Genomic DNA, 25519 nt, shown 5'->3' on the forward strand with positions numbered 1-25519 from the left:
TCGCTATACGTAGAGGGTCAGGTCACAGGAGCAGAATGTTGTCCTCATCTGGGGCCATGCTTTAAGAGGAGAGGGCGCGGGGGGTCGGGGGGAAGAAGCAGGCTCAGTGAGCACTGTGAAACCTGTGGTGAATGAGGAAAAGTGACAAGGGGGCTAGAGACGTTTGTTTCCTTCCCAGCACGTATCATCATTTCTCATTATATATTTATTTGTTCATTTGCACATTTAATATTCTTCCCTCACTATTCTATAAATCCCATGAGGGCAAAGCCCATGTCTGTTTTGTTCATTGCTGTCTGTGCAGCATCTAGTACAGTGTCTAATATACTGAAGCTGCCCAATAATTATTTGTTGAATTAATGATTTTTTAAAGAAAAGGGATAGGAGAAAAAGAGGAGGAGAATGAAAAGAAGGAGGAGACAAAGAAAAATATATAGGATATGTGGGATAACTGACTTCAAATGTTTGAAAGACCCTCATGCTGGGCAGAAGTTAATACTTGTCAGTCAAACTACAGTCATAAGTAAAAGACATAAGAGAGATTACAGATGTGGAGTTAAACAGGCTGAAATTCAAATACCAGATCCTTCACTTACTGGCTGTGCAACCTGGATCATGTTACCTGACCTCTCTGAGCATCAGTTTCTTTATTTGCAAAAATGAAAAGAATACTAAAATCTTAAAACTACCACATTATAGTGAGGATTAAATAAAGCAGTCTATGTCAAACTGTTCAATGGTAGCTGTTATCATTAAATTACAGAGGAATAGAATTTGGCCACTATTCAATATTTTCCCAACAGATTTGTCCAACAAGCAACAGGGCAGCCTTGGAAAATAGTGATCCCCACATCCCCAGAAATATACATATATATTTAATTTTTTTTTTTTTTTTTTTGAGGCGGAATCTTGCTCTGCCACCCATGCTGGAGTGCAATGGTGCGATCTCGGCTCACTGCAAGCTCCGCCTCCTGGGTTCACGCCATTCTCCTGCCTCAGCCTCCCAAGTAGCAGAAATATTTTTTTAAATAACATTGAACGAACTCTATTTTAAGAAGAGACCCAGAAGCAGACAGGGCCCTAGATATAATGGCATCTAAGTCCTGCATAAGGGTCTGCAATGCCCAGATGGAATGGTTTTGCTATACAATTATCCTCTCTCTTTCAGATACCTGAAGTCTTTTCTCTTTAGCTTTTTCCCTCCTGATTTTCAACATTAAGAGGTTTTCTATCATAAAACATGTTTCCTCCATGCTGCTGAACCCTCTGACATCACTGATATTTCATTCTCTTTCTCTTCTTTCTTTCAAAGACTTCTTAAATGACTACTTAAACACATTTTGCTTCTATTTCTTCAGCATTCTCTCTAAACTTCCATCTGCCTGTTCCTGCTCTCTACAAGACACTCCGTGAATTGCTCTTGGTCCAACACAATGCTCTTTCCACTCCATCTGCCTTGCTGAGCTTCTTTAACACCACATGATCCAGGGAGGCCTCTGTTCCTTCTCGTAAGAAAATTCTTTCTGGTGATGTCATTGACTCCATTCTACTGTCTAATTATGAACTTTCCTAAATCTAAGCTGACCTTCCTTCTTTCCTCTCTCTACGTCCTCTGGAAACCTCATCTCTTTTTTTCAAGAATTAAACTACCACGTGCATGTAAATAGCTCCCATATCGATATCTTCAGCCTTGACCACTTCCCCATTCCTGCTTCAGGCCCATGTTTTCATGTGCGTCCCAGATACCCTCATTTTGGATGGATGCCATACTAGAATTATTGTCATGCCAACCACTCACCCCTCAAACCAGATCCTCTTCCCAACTGTCTTCTTTATCAGTAAACCATAAGTCTTCAAGGTTCCTGGGTCAAAACTTTAGGCTTTTGACTCCTTCTCATTTGTGCCTCTTATATCTGGGCATCTCTTGGCCCAGCTCTCTCTTTCATTGCTTATTTGGTGTAACAGCTTCACGGGGTTCCAACACTAGCTCTCTCTACATCCAGGCCTGAGACCCACACTAAAATACATTTCCTGAATAATATGCAGTCAATATGCAGTCAAAATGCATCTCCCCTACTCAAGACCTAAATAGGTTCAGATTTCTCTCGCATCAAGTCAAAATTCCAGACACAAAAAGCCAGGCTAACCTCTAGTTCAGAATATCTGACCTAGCACCTTAGAGCTCTCTGCTCTGGCTGGTTCTACTCTCCAGAGCGCGCGCGCGCACACACACACACACACACACACACACACACACACACACACATCGTCTGTCTGCCTTTCTGTCTCTCTGTCTCTCCTTTCTCTTCTCTTTCCTCTCTCCCTTTCTCTAGCCAATTGTTCTTCACCTGGGCATTATTTTGGCTCTTGCCCCAACTCAGAAGATCCTTTGCCCTTCTCTTTTCCAAGCAAAAAGCTGCACTCTCTCCAAGACCCTATTCTCAAATTACCTCCTTCTGGAATTGTTTTTATTTTTTACTCACTTCTATCTCAATCTCAAAAGGAAACCATCATTCTCAGCAGATATCCTTTGACCTGACTCCCTGCCAAAAGGCAATAAGCTTATTGTTTCTAAAATTCCAGAGCTATAGTTTCCTGTTTCAGAGAAACTTTACCTCTCCCATAATGCACTGAAAAGTATTGCTCATCTGCCTTTAAGGGAATGCTTTTGAGATCTGGAGGTACAGCATGAAACTCTCCTTAATCACCCCAGCAGGAATTGACATTTCCAACCCTCTATCCAACCACTATAACCACCTGCACCATTTGTTTAGCATTCAAGTGCTGCCTTTTATTGTAGTTATTTATTAGCATGCTTTGTCTGCCTTTTCTCCTCCAACTAGTTTATGAACTCCTGGGAGGAAGAGACTGTACTTCATTCAACTTGGCAAGTGCTCAATTCAAAAGAAAAAAAACTAAACCAATAAATAAGCACTTCCTCAGGCAAAAAATCAAACTTATAGATCTCCATTAAAAGGATTCCCTTGTCTAATTTCTCTTTGGTGTGCACCTCCCATGGAGATCTATATGGTGTCTCAGGAGACAGGCTAGTATGACCTAGATCCCAAAGCTTATCATATAGGCTCCTGGCCATGATGGACGATCCTTCCTACCACAAATAACTATAAAACTGACAAAATATTTGAAAGAAACTGTGGAATAATCAGCAACACAGGACTATAATCCTTGAAAGAGTGAGAATGTATGTGGTGGGCCCTAGCACTGTCCTGATTTTTTGCCTAGAGGCATTTACCAGACTCTGACACAGGAAAGAGAAAGCGAAAGAGAGCATAGTGGCCTCACTGGCTTTAGGTCATGGAGATTGGTGTCTAGGAAGGCTGAAGCAGCTCAAATTTCCAGGGAGCAAACCAGAGAAGGCACAGCTAGACATACACACACACACACACACACACACACACACACACACACAGATAGAGAGAGACAGAGAGAGAGAGAGAGACAGTGCTCCACAAAACAGCCTAGGAGTCCCCTTGAGTCTTTGGCTAAATATTAAGTTGTGCATTCATAGAGAGATTCCACAAGACTAAGCAAAGAACAGCTACCAAGTAAAGAATAGCTATTGCGGAACTGTAAGCCGAACAATTTCTACAGCTCATACATGGAATTGGGAAATGTTTTTTTAAGTGTTTAAGAACCAGAGAGGAGAGAACTCATTGAATACCTTTGAATACCTGAGGCATGTGATGGAGATTCCAGAAAGGCCAAACCTTAAGAGGCGGCTTAAACTAACCATAGAATAAAGACTTCTCTGAACTCCCTCAAACAAAGCTTGACAATAATCCTTGAAAGTATAAAATTGATAGACAAGTAAATTAACTGTCAAACAAAATTCAAAAGTCTTTCAATGAAGACAAAAATGTCCGCACATTCAGCAATGGAATATTCATAATGCACAACATCAAAAAAAAAAAAAAAAAAACACTACAGGGTATGCAAAGAAGCAGGAAAATGTGACCTATATCCAAGAGAAAAACTGATCAATATAAGTAGACATAGAAATGATAGAAATACTATAATTAGTGGAAAGGAACTTTAAAATAGCTGTTATATGTGTTCAAAGACTTAGAGAAAAACATAAACATAATGAAGATAGAAATAAAAATGGAAGCAGAAATTCTAGAGCTGAAAATCAATACAGTATCTAAAGTGAAAACTTATTACATGGACTGGTTTATTAGCACATTAGACACTATAGAAGAAAAGAAGGTGAACTTCAAAATATGCAATAAAAACTATGCAGACTGAAATACAGAGAGAAAAGGGGCTGAGAAAAAAAATGAACAGACACTTAATAAAATATGGGAACCATAAAAGTACAGCACAATTGTAACTGAATTCCTAGAAAGGAGGAGCAGAAAACAATTTTTTAAAAAATTTCCAAATGTGATGAAAAATATAAAGAGAACCAAGAGTCTATCAACAAATCACAAGGAGGAAAAACACAAAGCAAATTATATAAGGGCACATCATTAATCAAATTTCTAAAATCCTATGATAAAAAGAAAATCCTAAGGAAGGCAGAAGGTGTGAAAGACATAACAGGAAACAGGTAAAGAGCATCTCTGACTCAGGAAATTCTCTGACTCACTGGAAATAATGCAAACCATGTAACAGTGGAGCAACAGCATTAAAGTGCTATCCCACCTGAAAGTATATCCAGTGAAAATCTTTTTCTGAAATGAAAGCAAAATAAAGTCACTTTCAGCAAACAAAAGTTGAGATAATTTAAATACAGAATAGCACAACATTAAATATTAAAGGCTAAAGGAAAAAATTATAGATGGAAACTCTTATTCAACATAGAAATGAGAAACTCCCAGTGCAGCCAAGATGAAATAAGCCCACTAAGTCCTGTTTATCCTGTTCTTTACAACCAAAATACTCTGGACAAGACAACACCAACAACAAAAAGAAAAACAAAAAATGACTACTGGGGACTCTGAAAAGTAAAATCAGGAACATTGAGGAAGAGAGTCAAAACCTGAAAAAAGCAGTTCATATGAAGGCAAGTCTTCTGTTTTTACCTCTTTTGTCTGTGAACCGAATGCAGGCACCCAGAAAATCTGTGGTGGTGGCACCATGGACAGCAAAGGGGCCCAAAGCAATCTTTTCTTTCTCACCCAAAGGACAGGGAAAGGAGCTTTATGATTCAGTAAGTGCAGAGGAAAATCTACATTTACTTTTTTTTTCCTTCTTATCTCATGATGGTGACCCTTCAATAGAGCCAGCATAGCTGCTGATAGAAACCCTCAAATAGAAACCCTGGTAGAAACCACAACTTTCAGGATAGAGGACTGGGAAAGGGGTCCCTTCAGTCCAAAGAGTATGGAGGGAATCCCTATTTTGTTTCTCTTTATCATCTCTCTACTTTCATCTGCTTTATCATCTCTCTGCTGTCATCTCTCAAGGGCAACCCTAAATGCAGGATCTGTGCAGCAATAATACAGGTAGGTAAAACTCTAAGTTTAAGGGGAATCCTAAAGAGAAGAGAGCTGGAGAAGGAAATATGCTAATTCGCTGAAGGAACTGGCCAAGGGCCTCAGCTCACCTGAGTGGCAGAGGTGCGGACAGACTCAAAGCAGAAAAACAAAGGCTTTGAGAACAAAGCATAGGTTCAAACCACACCCAACTCAGACCAAACAACGTAATGTACAAAATTTGCAGGATACAATCTCAAATTACTCAACATAAAAGAAAAAAATGACTAATTCTTAAGATGAAAGATATCACATGCAATAATAAGATCATCCAGATGTTGGAATTATCAAAGATGGGAAAGAAGCTGTTATGACTATGTCCCAGAAGGTAAAAGTAAACACTCTGGAAAATGAATGGAAAGGTAGTTCTCACCAAAAAAATAGAAGTTATTGTCAAACATGAAACATTTAAACTGAAAACTACAATATCTAAAATAAACAATTATATCAGAATGGAATAACAGAGGAAAGAGTCAATAAACTTGAGGATAGGTCAATAGAAATTGTTCAATCTAAAGAAAAAAGAGAAAAATTTCAAAAAAAGAAATTAGCAGAGTCTCAAGAGCATGGGAGATCTAATAGGTGTGTAATCAGAGTCTCAAAAGAGGGGAGGAATATATTGGTGCAGGAAAAAAAGGAGAAAATAATGATTGAAAAATCCCATTTGATGAAAGACATAAACTTACAGACTCAAGAGTCTCAAAAAACTACAAACAGGATAAAGTCAAATAAAAACATGCAGAGATACATCATAATCAAATTCTGAAAACCAAAAGCCAAGAAAAAAATATTGAAAGCAATTACATAAAGGAACAACAATTTAATGGCAGATTGCTCATCACAAACTATGAAGGACGCAGGAACAAAATAGTTAAAGTGTGGAAAGAAAGGAACTGTCAATGCATAATTCTGAACCTAGTAAAAATATCCTTCAGGAACTAAGAGAATTTATTGTCAATAGTCTTGTTCTAATGGAAATGCAAAAAAGAGCTCTTTAGGCTGAAGGGAAATGATAAAATAGAAAATATTGAAACTTGAGGAAAAGGGAAGAGCAAAAGAAATGGTATATATCTGGATAGCTATAAAGGACTATTTTTCTTTTTAAAAGTTATTTAAAACATGCATGACTGGCATGTATATATATTTTATTCATATATAAATATATATTTATATATGTTTTTTAGTTATATATATAAATATATATTTATATATTTTATATATATATAAAATCTAGCAGGGATTTTAATTATGTAGATAGAACACAAATGACACCTGTAAGAAAAAGTGGGGAGGAGGACAAAGGAACCTACGTAATTGTAAGCTTCTATATTTTAATTAAAGTGGTAAAATATCAACTCTAAGTAGGATGTGAAAGACCCTCTCTATATATGTATAAAACCTAGAGCAACCACTAAAATCTAAAATAATAATACAAAGAGCTCTTGCCAAAAAACCAACAGATGAATTAACACTGAAACCCAGCCCCCAAAATTCAAATAACCCAAAAGATGCCAAGAAAGGTACAAAAGTAGAACAGAAAAACAGGGGGACAAACATAAAAAATAATAATAATAAAATGACAGACCTAAATCTAACCACATGAATTACAACATTACATACAAGTGGCCTAACACACCAAGTAAAAGACAGAGATTGTCTTTTTAAAACACAAAATCCAACTATATACTTTCTAAAAGAAACCCACTTTTAATATAAAGACATAGATTAAAAGTAAAAGGCTGGAGCAGATACACCATATAAGCACTAATTAAAAGAAAGCTGGGTTGACTATATTAAGATAATTCAATTAAACTTCAAAATATGAATATTACCAGGGATAAAAAGTGAAGAGTGATTTTTACATAATTATAGTCAAATCAGCAATAAAACATAACAATCCTAAATGTGTATGCATATAATAATAGATCTTCAAAATACATTAAGCAAAAAATGATAGAATTGAAAGAAGTAGGCAAAAGAAAAACTTGGAAACTTTAGCACTCCTCTATTTGTAATCCATATAACAAACAGGAAATCAGTCAGGAAACAAAAGATCTGAATAACACTACTAAGCAAATTTACCTAAGTGACACTGATTGGACACTCCACCCAACAATAGCAGAATACATGTTCTTTTCAAGAGCACATGGAACACTCATCAAGACAGAGTGTACTCTGGGCCATAAAGCAAACCTTAATAAATTTTAAATAACTGAAATAAAATCAAGCATGTTTTCAGACCATATTAGAATTAAACTAGAAATCAATAAAAGAAAGATATCTGGGAAAAAAAAACAAACAAATGTTTGGAAATAAAACAACACACTTAGAAATAACCCAGGGGTAAAAGAGGAAGCCAAAAGGAAAATTATAAAATATTTTAAATTGAGTGAAAGTGTGGGATGTAAGTAAAACTGTTGTTAGAGGGAATTTATAGCATTACAAGTTTATATTAGAAAAGAATGGTCTCAAATGAATGACCTAAGCTTTCACCTTAAGAAACCTAGAAACAAGAAAAAAATTAAACCCAAGACAAGCAAAATTAAGGAAGGCTAATAAAGAGCAGAAATCAATGAAATTAAAATTTTAAAAATAGCAGAAATCGATATCACCAAAAGCGTCTCTTTGAAAAAAATTATATACAATTGCCAAACCTCTAGCCAGAATGACAACAAAGAGAGAAACAATGCAAATCACCAATATGAAGTATGAAAAAGGGGACATTACTGATCCCACAGACAAAAAAAAAAAAAGGAAATATTATTTTCTTCTAAGTTGCTGAATTAATGGAAGTTGTTCTGTTACAACTGGAAGTAAACCCCCTATAACTCCTGCTCCAGGCAACTTCTGGACTTGTACACAACCTATCTGTAACGGTTTTGAGATGTCCATTAACTGACGACAGGATAAACAAATTATCATATGTTCATACAATGGAATACTATTCAGCAACAACAACAAAAAACAGACTACTAACACATACAACAAAACAGATAAATCTTAAAAGCATTATTCTAAGTGAAAGAAGCTGAACACAAAAGAAAACACGCTATATGATTTCATTTCTATGAAAGTCCAGAACAGATGAAACTCATCTATTGTAATCAAAATCTAATCAGAAGTTGCCTGGAGCAGGGAGTGTACGGTGTTCTTGCGAAAGGTCCAGAAGGACCTTTTGCAGTTGATAGAAATGTTCTATATCCTAATTAGGGTGGTGGTTGCCCAGGAGTGTGCATTTATCAAACAAATCAAACTATACACTTGAAACGGGCACATTTTATCCTATGTGAATCAGACTTTAATAAAGTTAAAAACAATAGCATACAATTTTAGCCTAGATTTGGAGTATAGATTTTGACACCAGGTGAGCATCCATCCAAGCCCAAAATAGTTATGTGTTCACTCCCTTCTCCTTCCCCCACCCCCACCTCACTCTTTGTGTCGTTGTTTGGTCTCTTATTCTATGTCTATGCATCTCAGTGTCTGGGAGATAATTCCTGCCTTCTATCTTTCTGGGTTGCCTCTTATACATTCCTCTCTCAGTTTCTTCACTTACAGCTTCATCATTCTTCATTTTTTTCTTTTTATGCAAATATAGTTGTGTTTCTGTCTTTTTCCACTCCTTCTACAATTTTTCTCTCTTAACAGTCCTGACTAAAAGGCCAAAAAGTTTTTTAAATTATTTATTTATTGAATAGTTTATTTTCTTTGTTAACTTTTAAACTGAATGTAAAAATCTTTATTTTTATTTAAAATTATTTTATTTGTAAACAAAATTATTTATTAAAAAGTCTTACATATAACTTACATAGCCCTTGGTTGTTCCTTTTACCTCTGTGGGTTAATGGCTTTACCTGTAAAATACTTACAGGTAAAATACTTCCTTGTTTCTGGAAGAGTTTCTGAAGCATGGATTCTGTCCAACAAGGGCAAAAATATAATCAAGAGTTCAGGAAAGAATAACACTTGTTGAACACTGACCATGGGTTGGGATCTACAATATGCCTTATCACATTTAATTCTCAAAATAACTCTGGAAGTGGGTGTTGTTTTTCTCACTTTACCATTAAGGAAAGTTCGGAGAGAAGAAAATAAATAGCCTTGGGTCAGTAAATAAGACAGCAGGGTGGCCGGGCGCGGTGGCTCACGCTTGTAATCCCAGCACTTTGGGAGGCCGAGGCGGGCGGATCACGAGGTCAGGAGATCGAGACCACGGTGAAACCCCGTCTCTACTAAAAATACAAAAAATTAGCCGGGCGTGGTGGCGGGCGCCTGTAGTCCCAGCTACTCGGAGAGGCTGAGGCAGGAGAATGGCGTGAACCCGGGAGGCGGAGCTTGCAGTGAGCCGAGATTGCGCCACTGCACTCCAGCCTGGGCAACAGAGCGAGACTCCGTCTCAAGAAAAAAAAAAAAAAAGACAGCAGGGCTTCAGCCCCAGATCTGTGTCTTATTCTGTTCATTATTTGGGATAGATGGTTCTACTTTTGATTTCCCACAAATCAAACTCCTTGGTAGAAAAACAAAGAAGAAGATGGATAAATATATGGTGTTATTTTCATACAAAGGGATACAACATAATGATAAAAAGGAAAGAATATTGTTATACACAACATTGATGAATCTCACAGAAATCATATTCTGTAAGAAAACACAAACACAAAAGAGTACGTATGGTATGATTCCATCTACATGAAGTTCAAGAATAGTCAAAACTAATTGCTTACATACAAATCAGAAGGATGGTGACCTTGAGTGGAATGTGGATACAGACTGGAAAAGGACTGGAGAGAACTTTCTGGGGTGCTGGAAACATTCTGTATCTTTATCTGGGTGGTGATTATATGGATGTTACATATGTAAATTATCATAAAGCTATTCAAGATTAATACTCTCAATACACTTTATTATACTTGTCATCCCTTAATTTTTTTAAAAAAATCATTTTCTGTTGTTAAAATGAAGGTTCCTCTGTCCCATTTTCAGACTCTTTGCCAGAAAAGTCTGAAATTGGAGAAAATGCCTTCAATGCAATGATGTCATTTTGAGAAACCCTAGGGAGGGGCCCCTTTTCAAGCATACTGGGCAATTACTTGAACCTCAGGGCCTGCCTCAAAGTCTGGGACTTTATACCACTGCTCCTAATGCCAAGGGTTGGCTGAAATCATGAATGAGTAAAGCAGAATCTCAGCACATTTTATTATTTTGTGCATTCATTTTTTTCTACTGCCTTATATATTTATTTTTGAACAGTCCAAACTGGAACTTTCCACTTAGGTGATCTTATACAATGCTCATAATGACTCTATGAGATAATTGAGACAAAGTCTCTATTATTTCCTTTCCAAAAGCAAGAAACAAAAATCTATGGGCTTAGCAAGTTTAAGAGAGTTGTAGAAGATTGCAAAGCTAACAAAAGATAAAGAACATCACAGAATTCAAGTCTTCAAGCTCCTAATCTAGTGTTCTCCTCACCACAGAACACTTACTTTAATTATCTCGGCTTAAAGGAGTCCTTTCCATGCTCACCCTCTTGAACTCATATTCCAATGAAAACTAAATAAAAGGTAAGTAGGGGTCAAAGAAAAATATAATCAATGGTTCAATCTATTCTTATTTCCTTTGGCTAGTTTCCTGATTTCTTTAAGCCTGCCTAGATTTCCCTTGTCCTCTAACCTCATACCTTTTTCATACCTTCCTTTAGCTTTATTGTTACTCTAAGGATTTCTGACTGCCTACCACTCCATGCACTTGTTGTTACTTAGCCAGAAAGGTAAGGTGCAAGAAAAAAAAAAGACTCTTAAATAACCAAGGGATTGGGTGTATCTTCCCCAAGGGAGATCTTCTCTGCCCACTTTCTGGAATATGTACACCACAACACAAAGCGAATCTGATACAATTTCCCTGGGAAAGGACCCAAGCTCAGAACAGCCAGCTGAAAAATTCATCACAAAATTTACTGAAGAAAAATAAGCTATTATGAAAAATACAGTTAATCAAAAAGCATACTGAAGAATGCCTCCAACCTCCTCCACTACCTCACCACCGGGCCAACACTCCCTGCTTACATCTTGACCTGTGTGAAAGAGCCCTGGTCATCACAAGGTCAAGAAACATTGGCCACACCTAGACCACAGAGCAGCACAATGGCTGTAAAGAAGGACTACTTGATAGCTTTATTCTCAGCTCTCTCCACATGATCCTAGACCTACAACCATCCTCACCCACACGCCCTATTTTTTATCTACTCCCAAGTAGAGATGATGTTCATGTGCATCTTTTGGAGGCAGTGGCTCAGCTATGGTTCGTAAAAACCACCATGTACAAAATGCTCTGTGGATTCTTAGTCTCTTTTTTTAGATTGAGGGATCTTCCTGAGGCAGCCTCCCACTCAAGTCCCTGGGTTATACATCTCCATTGAATCTCAAAGTTTAACTGCTCTTAATGTGCTCAGGTCCATTAACCAGTTGGTAATTTACATTTCTCTCCATATTCTCCACTTGGCAATGAATGGTGACACTGAAAATATAGAAAGAACACATCTTCAGCTAATTACAATAAAGGAGTTCCCAGAAGCCAGTAGTCCAGTGCCTCTAGACCTGGACAGAGCACTCTCAGTTAAGAAAGGTCTGCCATCTGAAAATGATACCACTGTAACATCTCTATCTTGTTCTTCCTCCATCTTAACTTTCATATTTTCATAAAGTTAAGCCTTGCTTTCTGTAGAAACAAAAATAACTGGATTGAGAATATGCTGGTTGACTCTTTGAACTGAATCCAAAGTCAAAAGACTTAGGAGAGGACATTAGTTCACGGGGAGGAAGTAAATACCACACTTCAATCCTCCTTTCCATGCATATTTCTGAGAAAGTCGCCTTCCATGGTGAAATAGTAGAAACTACTACTCTTATAACTCTCTTTATTTCCCATACATCCCACCTTTCATCTCTTGGGAGTAAGAAGATAGTTGAATGGAGAACCACAGCATCACAATTGCTGCCGCCAAGATTGCCACACATGGCCACACATAGAGATTACAACTCCAGATGGCACCATTCAGACAGACTAAAATGTATATGGAACCCCATGTTGTAGAGTGCACAGCCTGCATGACCAGATGCTGGAGTGCTGCTGTTGCTATTATATAAGAAAACCATAGCGGTTCATATTGATGAAGCACTTTATTTTGCATCAGGCATTGGGTTAAGGATTTGCACACATCATCTAATTTAATCCCCATGACAACACCTTGAACTATTAGTATCTCCACTTAGGAACATTTAAGAACTATTACTATCCCTATTTTTCTAATGATAAAACTGGGCCTCAATGATTTCGAGGAATTTTTCCAAGCCCTGGCTATTGCCCACCAAATATCTGTTGCATGGCCCTCTAGCAAAGATACTGGAAATTTTTTCACCTATTGACATGTCTTGCTCTTTGTAATCTGCACTTGGAGATGATTCCCTTAGTGGAAAGAACTCTGATTTGAAGCAAAGGGGAACTGCGGTTCTAGTCAGTATGAAAGTTTCCAGGTGTATACCACTTTATACTGTATGACCTGGAAAAAGTGTTACTAAATGTCTGGATTCGAGTTACTTCATTTACAAAATAAAGCAAACATTTGTCTTGCCTACCACAGGATAAATAAGTAATAATAAATGTGAATGTGCTTTATAAATTGTAAAGTTCCAAATAACTGTAACAGGACACTAATAATGATTATAAAGAAAGGCAAAATTTCCTTTACAGGTCAGACTGGAAAAATTTCCATGTTGTGAAGTTGCCAGGCAGTGATCCTGAGTGGCAGGGCACTGAGACTTCTGCTGAGCAACTCTCATTCTTTTCTTCTCCCACCTGCAGGCCAGTTCCTCCTGACTTTCAGCAGACCAACTTCCTTATAGATATCCTTTTCTCACTCTGTTGCCCAGGCTGAAGTGAGGTGGCACAATCTCGGCTCACTGCAACCTCCATCTCCCAGGTTCAAGCAACTCTCCTTAGTAGCTGGGACTAAGGCACATACCACCACGCCTGGCTAATTTTTTTTATTTTTAGTAGAGACAGGGTTTCACCATGTTGGCCAGGCTGATCTCGAACTCCTGACCTCAAGTGATCTGCCCTCCTTGGCCTCCCAAAATGCTGGGATTACAGGCATGAGCCACTGCGCCTAGCCAAGATACCCATTTTTATTAATAATCACACTCTCCTCCCATGCCTTACACAAAAACCCCTCATGGACCTTCTTTCTCTTTTAAAAATTTTTGAAATGTTAAATTGGATGTGGATGATACACAATTCTCTGTTGAGCGTGCCTCCCAAACCTCTGGATATACAGATCGCATCCCAGAGAAATAATCTACGTTTAATTGGAGGGCAGGGAAGAATAAATTCAGTAATTTCAAAATATTTGTCATTAACAATTTTTTAAGTGCTTCTCACCAACTTCAAAGATGTATATGCAATTCCTTTCTTTTCCTCTAAAAACACCAATGCCCAAAGGCTCCAGGGTTTGGATCATAAAAGGTTCTGATTCCTTCTGCCATTCTGCATCCCAGCTTTCTGTCCTGTTGTGGCTTCTCAATATTTGAAAATATAGAACTGATTAATTAGGAATGCTGGGGCTTGTCTGACCCACATCTCACCTGACTCCCCACTCCATTGGAATTCCATTCCATAGTCAAAGGAATATCAATGTCAGAAAACAAGGTTTCCCTGATATCCAACCCGAAGTTTCCTTCTACAAGTATGATCCGATTACTTCCATGGGCCACGCTAAATAACTCCTCTCCTTCACTGCCACTCTCTCTCTTCAGAGATTTGTAGATTGTTACCATGGCTTTCTCTTCTTCGCCATTTAGCCCAGCCATATATATTTAATTCTTTTCATCTTTCATCGTAAATCAGTCTCTCCGACTGTTAAATCAGCTCTCTGCTCTTCTCTGGACTAATTCCAATTCTCCCAATTCACCTCCAGTAACTGATATCCCTTCTGGAAGCTCCAATTTCCTTTCTATCCTCCTTTGCTCTCTTTGCCCACTCCAGAAATGAAATGGGAAGGGACTGACAGATATGGGAGGTCAAAGGTCAGATATATTGCATTGCATACATCTTTAAATTGCTCAGGCCTCTCCACAGTACATGTAAAATCCCAAGTCATGTATCCACTTTCCTGGAGTGGGGAGGGAGTGCTTACAGGGAAATAGGCCTCCTATCCCATGAGTCATCATCCCCTAGCCTTCTGCCTAGGTGATGGCAGAAACAGATCTCAAAACACCTGTAAGCCAGGATACAGACTGGAGCTGTGGGCAACATGCCAGCCTTGGAGACAGACATCTTTTCTGTGATTTGAGCTGTCCTTGGAGAGGCCAGAACCATTAATACAGTCCCAGAAACTGCTTCTTCACCTCTTCTCCATGAATGGGTGAATTTGGGATCTGCCTCAGACTTGAAATGCTGATCCCATTTATGAATTCACAGCAACCCACAAAGAAAAACCATTAGCATTTCACGCATTATAAGGCCTCTCAGACATCTTTCTATCCTCTCACACAGCCCAAATCACAAGCAATGCAAAGGTTTTGCTTTCTCCTAACTGGTGCTTTTTCATTTTTACTATTTTAGTCATGGTCCTGCTCAGGTTTAGGAAGCTATCTTTGGTCTGAGCCAAAGGGGCAGCTCCAGGCCCCTCACCACAAAACATGGAAGAACAAGCAGCTCTTCCCTCCCCACAAACAGCCCCATCAGCATCATTGTGTACCTCCAGACAAGACACTTGGGCAGACACAGGAAGAAATAAGCTGAGCTGTGCCTACTTTCCCTCTGTGTAATTGAAGAGCGCACATCATAGCAGAGTTAAATGCCTTTTCTATAAATCAGAGCCTATATAAAAATAATAAACCCATTTCTCCAAACATGATAAATAGCAAAATCAATCCCAGTGTCAGAACCTAACCTTGAATTTTCATAAGGAAAATGAATGGAACCATAATGATATATGTTGTCCGAAACACAGAACATGGTATAGCAAGGTGTATCTACTCCATGGGGATGTCTGCAATGGAGACTGTATCTGAATGAGGCTGGGGAGGCAATGATAATGTGAGAGAGGCTAGTCCTGCATGGCCAGCTGCCTAACTGCAGACAGCATGTGTCCTCAGAGACAGGAGAGACCAGGCTGTTCCAAGTATGATCACCACAAGGCCTGCAGTGCTTTTCAATAGGCTGTCTGTCTCTCTGGAAGTCATGGGGAGCTCATCCAGTTACACTTAGTGTCTTATTTGATCCTATCAATAATCATTTGATCCTAATCCTGCTGAAAAATGCTTGGCCAAATTTTCTTGCATTTTAATGGCAGAATCCTGGATCCTACTGAAATCAGCATTGCTAGATGTGTCAAATGATGCATAAGGGCTTGGTTCAGCTGCCAAATGTACTGGGCCACTGAGGGAGGACTTGGGATGCCCACAATGCTTCCCTACAGCCAATAGCAGAGAAGCCCTTGGAGCACAGCCTTTCTACATAAACCTCCCCACTCAGAAGCTCCAACACCTTATTTAAGACTTGAGTGGAGTATATTCTTTAAATGAATTAAGCATATGACTCTTCAGAGACATCCACTGATAGCTTCATGCAACCCACCTCTTTACAGTTGGCAGGTTTGGGCCTGTAGAAATGAGCCCTTTTGCCTGTCACCAACATCTGAAAACAGCTGATATAGACAGCTGGATTCTATGGTCATTTGATAAAAGGTGATGGGGAAGCTCCAGAGATGCTCATAGGCATGAAACTAGAAGACAATCTGCATTTCCAGAGAAGTCATTTTTATATCCATTACTAAAACACTGGGCACTAAAACAGAATGTTGCATGTGTAAACCAAACAACAATGACATTAAAGCCTAGCTGTTCTTCACAAAAATATCTTGGGTGGAAAAACAGTATCAGTCTTCCATCTCAGTTCACTGAAGGCACTGTCAAACTCATCAGTGCCTCCTAGGATGGACAATATAAATTCCAGCATTAAATGAAAAGGGCTCACTTTAGGTGCCAGTGCCACTAACACTAATGTCGAAATGTGCATCCGCACTGTTTTTCTTGGGGGTCACATACTAGTATGTTTTCTGTGCAATGACTAGGGAACCTCAGCTTCTGAATATCCCTCCTGCATGAGAGTACTCATATGTGTGTGTGTATGTGTGTGGACAAGCATGCAAGATACTTGTAGCTCTACAATGGGCCCTTTTCAATGCTTTCTATCCAATTAATATTAGACATTAGTAGCCAGTGGAGCATAAGAACTTCATTTATTTCTGATGATGAGAATGATAGAAAAGAAGCTGGGTTTGCTTGATGGAATTTGTGTAGGCTTTTTAAAAGCCTGATTTCTTTTCTGTGCCTTTCTCATTCATTTACATTGTATATTTTATTCACAAGTCTTCCCCAGTTGTCTTACAAGAAGAACATCGATTCAAAACCACCCGGTTTTCCAGTCAAAGGATACTCTGGAAAGAGTTAGAAGTAAGTGCCTGCACACACACATACCCCCAACTCAGTGAATATGGGAAGAAATGAGGGAGTAAATGAAACAGAAAAATCTCATTTTAGGAGTCTCCAGCAGGGAGATCTGCAGTGAAACAAGCCTGCCAGAGACTATCATCAAGAGCTGCTACTGCAGATGTTCAAGCTAAGAATCAGAAGGGAAAGGAGGAGTGGGGAAAGGTTAGAAAAGCAAAAAAACCAACGATGGTTTCTCCCTGGCTTCCTAGTGACTCCCCAAAGGAAGACAATCTTGACAACTTTCCTTCCTTCCGCCACACCTCCCTCCTGTCCTCTGTTCCTTAGTTTCTCTGGGGCTCTCCCAACAACATGTAAGAGAAAGGATGAGTCGAGAGTGCATAGCAGAATGGGTGGGGGTGGGAGGGGGAGAATAAATAAATGAAGAAGAGACAATCCCTGGCAATACCTGCCCAAGCCAACGTTTGGAATGGGGACAGTTGGGTGAGATTCAATAATATGAGGAGAAATTCTATATTCCCTGAGAAGGTGTACCATATTTCCTAAATCTGTGCTGGCCAGGCACAAGAGGCAGAGAAGGGCAATAATTTTGACATCTACTACTAAGCTTGGAACCTGGAAGTAAACGGGGCATTTCAACTATCCCAGGGGCCCAGGAAGAGGGGCGCCCAATTTTGTCTCGGACTGCGTATAAGTCCAGAGAAGAAGGCGCTCTGCCAAGAGTATGAAACTTTTCTCCCAACTTGGTTGCTAAAGAGGAAGGAAGACCCCTGAACTGCGTTCAGGGAGAAAGCAAGAAACTACGGTCTGATTCGGGAAGGAGGTTTGCAGGAGGAAGGAGGGCGAAGAAGCAGAGCTGAGATTTTAGAAAGTGGGGTGGAAGTGAGGATTATTTAATGGCTGCATATCAATGTGACTAAAAACACTAAATCCCGGCACACTCAGGCGGGAGCTGCTCACCAGTCCCGAAGATCTGGAAGAGAAGGCGGGGCTGGGAGGCGCGAATTGCCGCGGACAGCCTTCCCTCTCTGCCCACTTCCGACGCCTTCTTCTCGGGCATCAGGCGGATCCTCAGTCGCCCTTCGCCCTGGCGAATCCACCAACTGAACAGCTCGCTGAGATTGAACTGGAGCAGCCCCACAGCCGCCTCCCCGGGGGGCCCGACGCAACCCTCCAAGATCGCCTCCTCGCCCAGCTCCAGCACCAGCTGCTTGGCACGCCGGAGCTTGCGCACGGAGCCGCCCTTCAGCACCCTGGACAGCGTCCGGGCCTCTGCCGGGGCGGGTGAGCCGGCGGTCCAGGAGACCCCGGGCGCCGGCCCCAGCAACCTGAGCAGCGGGGCGCAGTCCAGAGCGAGCGAGCCGCGCGCCTCGGGCCTGCCAGCCTTCAGCTCCGAGGAGGATGGTGGCAGCAGTAGGTCCCGGGCGTAGACACGGAAGAGCGAGGGCACCACGAAGTCCACTGCCAGACTCTTCCTCTGCAGGCGCGAGTAGCTGAGCGGCTCCCGGGGCTGCAGCGGCGGCCCCGCAGCTGGGGAGCCCGCGCGCTGGCCAGTCCCCATCCCGGAGCCCACAGCTGCCATGGAAAGCAGCAGTGGCAGCAGCCACAGGAGCCCGATGGCTCCCATCCCGCCGGAGGAGGCCGTTTACACTGCTCTCCGGGCCCAGCCTCACCCTTCGCCCTCCCCCAGATGGGAAGAGGCTCTGAACAGTCCTTGGTACCCAGCGGCTCCTTCCACCTGATCTCCGGAGGACTGTGCGTGCGCGCAAGTCTCTTGCTTTCCCCCAACTGCACGGAAGCGAGCAGGAGTCTAAATGAAACAGATCTGGAAGCTCAGGGGAGAGTCCAGAGACCCTCAAGCACACTGGGCTCACTGGCTAGGACCTTGAGCCTCCCGCTTTCCGCGCCGAGTGCCGCGCCCCCGTCTGTAGCTCGCTGCGCTCGGTACAGAGGAACTACTATGGTTGAAGGGAGGTGGCAGTTGGGTACCGTCCTCTCCTGCCCCCCGCGGTCGGAGCTGGGGTCTGTCCCCTCTCGGGGCAGCCTCCAATCTCCACAACTTTCCAGGCTGAGAACGGCAGCTCCCAGCTGCTGCACGCTGTCCTGGCCGCCTCCTGCGTTCCTTTTGGCTCCTCCAAGCTCCTCTGTCCGGTCTGGGCGGGAACTGAGGCGGAGGCTGCCTTCTTGCTCACCCTCAAGCTGTCTCTCCGCTGCGGGAAGGCTTCGGACTGTCTGCCTGCTGAACTTCTGGGCGTGAATCCCAGACCCCGCGCTGCGCAAGTTTGCAGCGTCCTTGCTCTCACCCGCGCCTCGGCTCCTCAGAGTTCGCAGGCACTGGAGCGGCCCCGGCGGCAGCAGCTGAGGGCGTTCAGGGCAGGGGCGCCCGAAATCTTGCCGCCCGCTCCTTACCCATCATCAGCGCCCGCGGCTTTGGGTGGCCGGCCAGAGGGCGACCAGAAAGCACCTTGGTGCCCCGCGACCCTCCGAACAGAGGCGGCGGGAGGTACCAGCTGCTACCGCCGCTGCCGCCCCCAGAGCCGCTGGATCGCATCTGCCTGGGCGCCCGCCACTTGCAGCTGGCGGAGCCGCGCGAGCGCGCGCAGGGAGGGGGCGGGGCCCGGAGGGGGCGGGGCTCACAAGCCAACTCCGCGCCTTGGCCCGACCCACGCAGTCCGGCCTCGCCCCGCCCCACCCGCACGCTCCAACCAATGGCGTGGCTCGGTAGGCTCCTATGCAAATCTGCAGAGGCCTCGGCATTCATTGAGAAAAGCAGTGAGTCCGCCCCAACTGCCTTCTGTCCCTCTCCGGTCTCTTGTTCCTTCCCCTCCTCCAGATTCCCTGCCCTATTTCTCTGCAGTGTGAAAGGGAGCAAATGTGAGAACTGGAAGAGGCCTTTGCAATCAAGCACTCTCCCTAATTATACATTTAAGAGATTAAACGGGTCCGACTTCGGAAAAACAGTTTCCAGAATAAAACTGGAGGCGAGGGGAAGGGAGGAGGGAGTGGGAAGGGAGGAGGGAGTGGGAAGGGAGGAGGGAGTGGGAAGGGAGGAGGGCGTGGGGAGGGGGTGGCAGCGCGACACTAGCCAATCTGAGAACAGCTTGTATTAAGGCCCTGAGACAGAATATTCTCTGACCCATCTATTATTTGAATGCATTCCTGGGAGCTTGGAGTCCTGCCGTTCACACAGGAGAATTTGGGAATAGGGGGGCAGAGAGGGATGGATGGTCTTGGTCTGGCAGAGTTGTTCTACAGCTACAACAAATACATTTCAGACCCCTGTCAGTCGCTCTGTTTTCTCAGAATGGTGTCTGAACATGTGTAACCTCCCCTAGTCCCTGCAAGGCAAACATTTTAATTCCAGGTTTACAGATGCAGAAACTGAGTTACAGAGCATTTAATTGCTTGTCCACAATCTTGGGAATGAGTGTTCAGAACCTTAGGCCTTTTTTACTCACCTGTAATGGCTGTACCTCTCCTCTCCCTTTCCTTTCGTCTCTCCTGAGCTGCCAACACAGAACTCAGATAATAGCTGTTTTTATAACAAGTGGTTCACTAGATCCTCAGACAAAACTACCATCTTTGGGTCACACAAATCCCCTTGATTCCTTCTTAAAGGCTGGTTGTGAGGTCTTGGGCTGACTGTTGAAGCTAAGAATAAGGCAAGATCGTCTCTGGAGCTCACGGGCTGGCGGGTAGCACAGGAGTTTCCTCACAGGATCAGAGCACGGTGTCACATTGAACCTCCCTCACTGAGCTCCTGGGGGCCGCAGTAATTTGCCTACCACCCCACAGGAGATAGTGGCCAAGTGGAACCTCTGTTCTTCTAGGAGCTGGGCTCTTTCCAACTTTGTGGCAATGCCTTGGCAAGTGGAAGACCCAGTAACAAAGGAATATCGATTCTCAGAATGGCTTTCTTCCTGCCCTATGTTTGGCAGCTCACTTAATTTGACAGGCATCTGCCCTCTCTCTGGAAGTCACACTGGATACATTGACTTTACAAGTTTTAGGGCAAATAATTATCTCACCCAAGGAGAAGAAAATATGTTCCTATCTTGGTGGAGGAAGGGAGGAAACGAAAGAAAAGAGGGAGGAAAATGCTATGGTAGTTAATACTTTCCTAGTACAATATATGTTTGATTTTCATCAGATTTTCCTGACATACCTACTGGAAGAGGAATTTTTATTTGAAATATGAAAAAAGACTAAAACTCCAGCCTTTCCCTATTTCTCTATACAATTCTTGACCAAAGGCATTACTGACTCCAGTAATTTGTCAGTTAACTGTGAATCGTCTGCTGCACCCAGTGGCCACTAGGGGGCTGCAGAGACTTGAAACTTTAAATGAGCTGCCAGGGTTTAATGTTCTCTAATAATGCCCCTGTCCATTGCTTTTGTACCTCATAGACACAAGTCTCAATTAATTCTCATGATTCATATTGTCTCAAACTTTTCCCAAGGAAAAATAAGTGCCTTTCCCTGTAGATTAAATCACACTAAATCTCAAAAAATTTCTTTTTAGATAATTTTTTTTTAAAGGAGGCAGGAATTAATACTGACAGCCTACCAGGCACTAATGTATGCATCTGTAGACATGTGGGTGTCTAACACATCACACAGTTTTTTTGGGAAAGGGTATATGTTATTATTTCTGTTACAGAGATAAAACAGCTAAGGCTCAGAGAGGCAAAATAATTTGCCCAAGGTAAAACAGCAAGCAAATAACAGAGTTGGAATTCACACCAGTGACTCTTTTCCTCCAACATTTACACAACCCACTGAGAAAAAGTTAGGGCCTTAACTCATGCCCAAAGTTATAATTTAACACCCCTATCCTATATAATTTCCATCAAAAGGATGGGAGACGGGAAAATGAATTTAAGAGCACGTAGGGGAAACAGAGACAGAAAGATGAAAAGTGTGAGAATGATTGCTAACACATCTTGTGCATTTATTATGATCTATTTCAAAAAGACTTTCATTCACTATCTCATTTAATATTCCCAGTAACACTCTGAGGAAAAGTAATAGTATCTCTTTTTTACAGATCACAAATAGAAGCTCAGGGAAGTTAGCTCCCCAACAAAGTAGAGCTGAACCTGGTTACCTGACTAAGAAGTTCATGCTCTTAAATTCTGGGTGACCTCACAATAGAGAAAATGGGATGAGGTAAAATGGATTGATTCAAGCTGAGATCAACAGAGGAAGAAGCTGAAATGCCAAATCAGAGAGATGGGGAGTGGAAGTGGCAGACATAGATTCTGACATAGATACTGGAATCCCCAAGGAGACAACTAAGTGAGGTGGGCTGCTCTGAGTCACCTTGCAGATGACTTGGGCCATTGGGCTGGGGGAGGAGGAATGTGAGTTGACCACGTACCAAGAGAGGAAGTGGCCAAAGAAGACACTGAGACCACCAACACCCTCCTCAGGAAATTTCCAATTTCTGGAAAGGGAAAAGTGAACAACTCAGTCAAGGAGGTACATAAATTCTCTATAAGGGAAGTAATAATAAAAATGACATGACAAATTCAGCAATGTGACTTAAGGTAAAACACATCTCACAACTGCAAAATCTGATTGGGACCTACAGGATCAATCAAGTTAGGCATTTTGTTGGTCAACAGATACTCCTGGTGTACCTAATGTATACAGGATGTTGTTCTATGTTCCAGGAATTTTTTGCTCTGGACGAAATAAAAGGTCCTTCACCTTACACCTTAAGAATGAGAGAGATGAGAGACAGATAATAAATGTGCAAGCACATAAAGTAATTTAAGATAATAATAGGTGCTATAAAAAAACAAAATAGAGCCATGCAGTAGATGACTTGGGACAGCAGGTGCAGGTGCTGCCCTAGGTCTAGCTTCATAGTTGGAAAAGTCCTCTTTAAGGAGGTTAGAGTTAAGTCCTGATTGGTGGGAAAGAGGCAGTCATGAAAAGCTTTTGAGAGAGAACGTTCTAAGCAAAGGAATATCACATGCAATGGTCCTGAGATGAGAATAGGTTTGCATGTCCAGGAGACAGTAAGAAATCAATCTGGCCGGAACATAGCAAACAGAAGACAGAAAGGTGGAGGGGCAGCCAAGGTCTAGATCTTCTACAGTTGAATAGGCCATGGTAACAAGTTTGCATTTTATTTTGATTGCGATGGGAAGACACTACTTTAGTGGAAAGTCTCATACTCTGATCTATGCTGTAGATGTGCACTGTTCAATATGGTAGCCATTAGTCATATGTGGCAACTGAACACATGAAATATGCTTAATCCAAACTCAAATGGGCTGTAAGTGTACAGCACACACATTTCTAATGTTTATTATGAAAAAAATACATAAAATCTCTCTTAGTATTTTTCATATTGATTACATGTTTAAATGATAATATTTTGGGTATATCAGGTTACATAAAATATATTATTCAAGTTAATTTTACTTTATTAAATTAATTTTACTTTATTTAATGTAGCTAGTATTCTGGGCTTGGTCAAGAGTTTTAACCTCTTGGCCCCATCTCTCCTGTTTAAAAGTGGATTATAATCTCTTTCTGACAAAGTTGTTGTGACAATTAAATATAGCAAATGTGAAAATTCCTAAGGGCATGATAGGTACCCTTACCTTTGCTAAGCTAAAGCAAGTCAATAATCATGGTCAAATGTTAAAAATAAGGACAGGATACAGTTGTATTCTGGCTGGGGGAAACCACGTGTTATACGAGAGAGAGAGAGATTGAGAGAGAGAAGAGGAAGAAGAAGAAGAGGAAGAGGAAGAAGGAGGAGGAGGAGGAGCAAGAGCAGCAGCAGGAGCAGCAGAAGGAGCAGCAGGAGCAGCAGCAGGAGCAGGAGCAGGAGCAGCAGCAGCAGCAGGAGCAGCAGCAGGAGCAGGAGCAGCAGCAGGAGCAGGAGCAGCAGCAGCAGCAGCAGGAGCAGCAGGAGCAGCAGGAGCAGGAGCAGGAGCAGCAGCAGGAGCAGGAGCAGCAGCAGGAGCAGGAGCAGGAGCAGCAGCAGGAGCAGGAACAGCAGCAGGAGCAGCAGCAGCAGCAGGAGTAGGAGCAGCAGCAGGAGCAGCAGCAGGAGCAGGAGCAGCAGCAGGAGCAGGAGCAGCAGCAGGAGCAGGAGCAGGAGCAGAAGCAGCAGCAGGAGCAGGAGCAGGAGCAGAAGCAGCAGCAGGAGCAGCAGCAGCAAGCAGGAGGGAGGTGAGGAGGAGAAAGGAGATAAAAAAGGCAAGAGACAAATCAATAAGTAGATCTGAAACTACACATCAGAGTATACTTATTGCTAAGGCATTTGGAAACCCATGACCAAAGGAGCTTACCCTGGGCCAAGAGCAAGAATTGGAACCCAGAAGAAACATTCAAATGAACCAAGATGTGTGTTCAGGAAAGATTTTCACCCCAGCCTTTCTTCTCAGAGGCTCTGTGACTTTGGGAAAACCTTTGGCTTATCCAGACTCCTGTTTCAAATTAGAAGAAAGGACCAAGCATAGTCTTTAAGATACAAGTCTGAAATCCTCTGTGAAATTCTTCAAGTGGCCTAAAGGCCTCATTCAAGACTGGGGACCAGAGTTGACAGGTACTACAAGAAGACTGAGTTTCCAGCACAACCAGGAAGAGAGCTTGGCCCCAATGCTGGACAGAGGAAAAACAAAACCAGGATTTCTTTTAAAATATGCTCTGCCACATGGCAAGCCTGAGCTCTGAATCTGTAGCCTGACATTGCTGACCAGTCACATACAAGATATCTTGTAAGGATCGGCATGCTAAGAGAAGAGTAGTTAAAGTTATTAAATATTAATGTAATCACTCTTTATTAAGAACCTACTATATGCTTTGCTCTATGTGATGTGCCATGGAGAGAGACCGTGGTGAATAAAACAGTCTAGGTTCCACTTTTATACTGTTGGTGGGAGTGTAAATTAGTTCAACCATTGTGGAAGACAGTGTGGCGATTCCTCAGGGATCTAGAACTAGAAATACCATTTGACCCAGCAATCCCATTACTGAGCATATACCCAAAGGATTATAAATCATGCTGCTATAAAGACACATGCACACGTATGTTTATTGTGGCACTATTCACAACAGCAAAGACTTGGAGCCAACCCAAATGTTCATCAATGATAGACTGGATTAAGAAAATGTGGCACATATACACCATGGAATACTATGCAGTCATAAAGAAGATTGAGTTCATGTCCTTTGCAGGGACATGGATGAAGCTGGAAACCATCATTCTCAGCAAACTATCACAAGGACAGAAAACCAAATACTGCATGTTCTCACTCACAGGTGGGAATTGAACAATGAAAACACTTGGACACAGGGCAGGGAACATCACATACAGGGGCCTGTTGGGGGATGGGGGAGGGGGGAGGGATAGTATTAGGAGAAATACCTAAATGACGAGTTAATGGGTGCAGCAAACCAACATGGCACATGCATACCTATGTAACAAAACTGCACATTATGCCCGTGTACCAGAGAACTTAAATTCATAATTTAAACTTATAATTT

General features: G+C 41.9%; 1 protein-coding gene across 1 annotated transcript in view; it reads right to left on the minus strand.

The window, feature by feature from the left end:
* The window catches only part of ALK (ALK receptor tyrosine kinase), a 738718-nt gene extending 719157 nt beyond the window's left edge, over positions 1-19561 (minus strand). The window contains exon 1 of the mRNA XM_032172602.2: positions 17969-19561. Within this exon, the coding sequence (XP_032028493.1) occupies positions 17969-18635 (667 nt within the window). The 5' untranslated portion in view covers positions 18636-19561. The remainder of the gene's footprint in view (positions 1-17968) is intronic.
* Between the last annotated feature and the right edge of the window lie 5958 nt (positions 19562-25519).

This window comes from Hylobates moloch, unplaced genomic scaffold (assembly GCF_009828535.3).
Source record: "Hylobates moloch isolate HMO894 unplaced genomic scaffold, HMol_V3 SCAFFOLD_13, whole genome shotgun sequence".
Lineage (NCBI taxonomy): Eukaryota > Metazoa > Chordata > Mammalia > Primates > Hylobatidae > Hylobates > Hylobates moloch.